The following is a 1,352-nucleotide window of genomic DNA, read 5'->3' as shown; positions in this document are numbered from 1 at the left end:
AGCAACTAATGACTGCTATAGGAGTGAGTAGGAGGGAGAGTATTTCTTTTACATAAAATTCCTTAAGCTCAGCTGTGCCTTTTCCTCCATAACATTGCAGATAGCTGTATTGACCGGAGACTTCCTTCTTTCTAGAGCATGTTTGGCACTTGCCTCTTTGAAGAATACCGAGGTATTCGCCGTCCCTTTACATTTCTTTTGGCCCCTTGTGTGTTTGTTGACTAGTTATTACCTATATATCCTCTGCTTCATGATCTGATAACTCAATGCAATGCTGTGTCCTCTTCCCAATGCTTCTGCTGTATCTTTGTAGGTTGTAACCCTCATGGCAACAGCTGTTCAGCATCTTGTGAACGGCGAGACCATGCAAATGACCACTACAGTTGATCAACGTTATAAGTATGCTAATCTGGTATCTTTAACATAAAATTTGTCAGTCATCATTTCATATTCTTTATGGTTCCATGTGAAAATTTATTTGCATAATATTCAACCCTAAATTCTCAATGGAGTTCAGCCTAGGGCATTGTACCTTTTCTCTTTCTGTGCCTTTGGCTTTAAATGGTTGAAATGTCTGTACATTTTGTGCGCTTTTATAGTGGTTTTGATTCAGAAATGCCTTTATTCGAATCATTTTCTGAAGTTAGTTTAGAGATTTCCAAAGTTTATTCAAAAAAGATAGCAAGATTTTCAGTTGATTTCATGCTTATATTGCATACTGCAATCAGTTACCTGTTGTTATGGAATATTTGTTGTTTGGAGATTTTTTTTTTCCATTCATTTGAATCTTCTTCTTGCAAAATTCTTGTTGCTGTTTCTTTTTGCAGCATGGAGTACTATATGCAAAAGACGTACTACAAAACCGCATCATTGATTTCAAATAGCTGCAAGGCAATTGCTCTTCTTGCTGGGCAAACAGCAGAAGTTTCAATTTTGGCTTACGAGTATGGCAAAAATTTGGTCTGTATACTTACCTATTGCATATCATGTGCATTTTTAAATTTAGGTTTGATATGTCAATTTTTTTGGACCTGCTGTCGTCCTTTAAATGGACAAAAATTCTGACTGTGGACCTGATGTTTGATGTTTAGTTGGACAAAAGTGTTGACTATATCCAATAATGCCCTTGTCGCATTTGTACTTGTAATCTGATAAAACAACAATAGTGTCACTCAGTAACACTATGCTTGCAATATGGAACTGTGTTTTACCTTAAAAATGAATATATTAGACTCAGATTCTACTCGCCATGTGTGTTTGCAGGGGCTAGCGTATCAATTAATAGATGACATTCTTGATTTCACTGGCACAACAACTTCACTCGGGAAGGGATCTTTGTCCGACATTCACCA

General features: G+C 36.8%; 1 protein-coding gene across 1 annotated transcript; it reads left to right on the top strand.

Annotated features, from left to right (window-relative positions):
- Positions 1-14: 14 nt before the first annotated feature.
- On the top strand, positions 15-1,347 carry LOC111384897 (solanesyl diphosphate synthase 3, chloroplastic/mitochondrial-like; the record flags this gene model as incomplete). The annotated part of the gene is made up of 4 exons (XM_023009238.1): positions 15-172; positions 314-399; positions 828-960; positions 1,264-1,347. Coding segments are annotated over exons 2-4 (291 nt in total), but the record flags the coding sequence as incomplete, so codon positions are not given.
- Positions 1,348-1,352: the final 5 nt, after the last annotated feature.

The sequence above is a fragment of the Olea europaea genome, unplaced genomic scaffold (assembly GCF_002742605.1).
Source record: "Olea europaea var. sylvestris unplaced genomic scaffold, O_europaea_v1 scaffold30403, whole genome shotgun sequence".
In the NCBI taxonomy this organism is placed as follows: Eukaryota; Viridiplantae; Streptophyta; class Magnoliopsida; order Lamiales; family Oleaceae; genus Olea; species Olea europaea.
The sequence above is the reverse complement of the archived record's forward strand: the minus strand, read 5'-3'. Positions and strand labels throughout refer to the sequence as shown.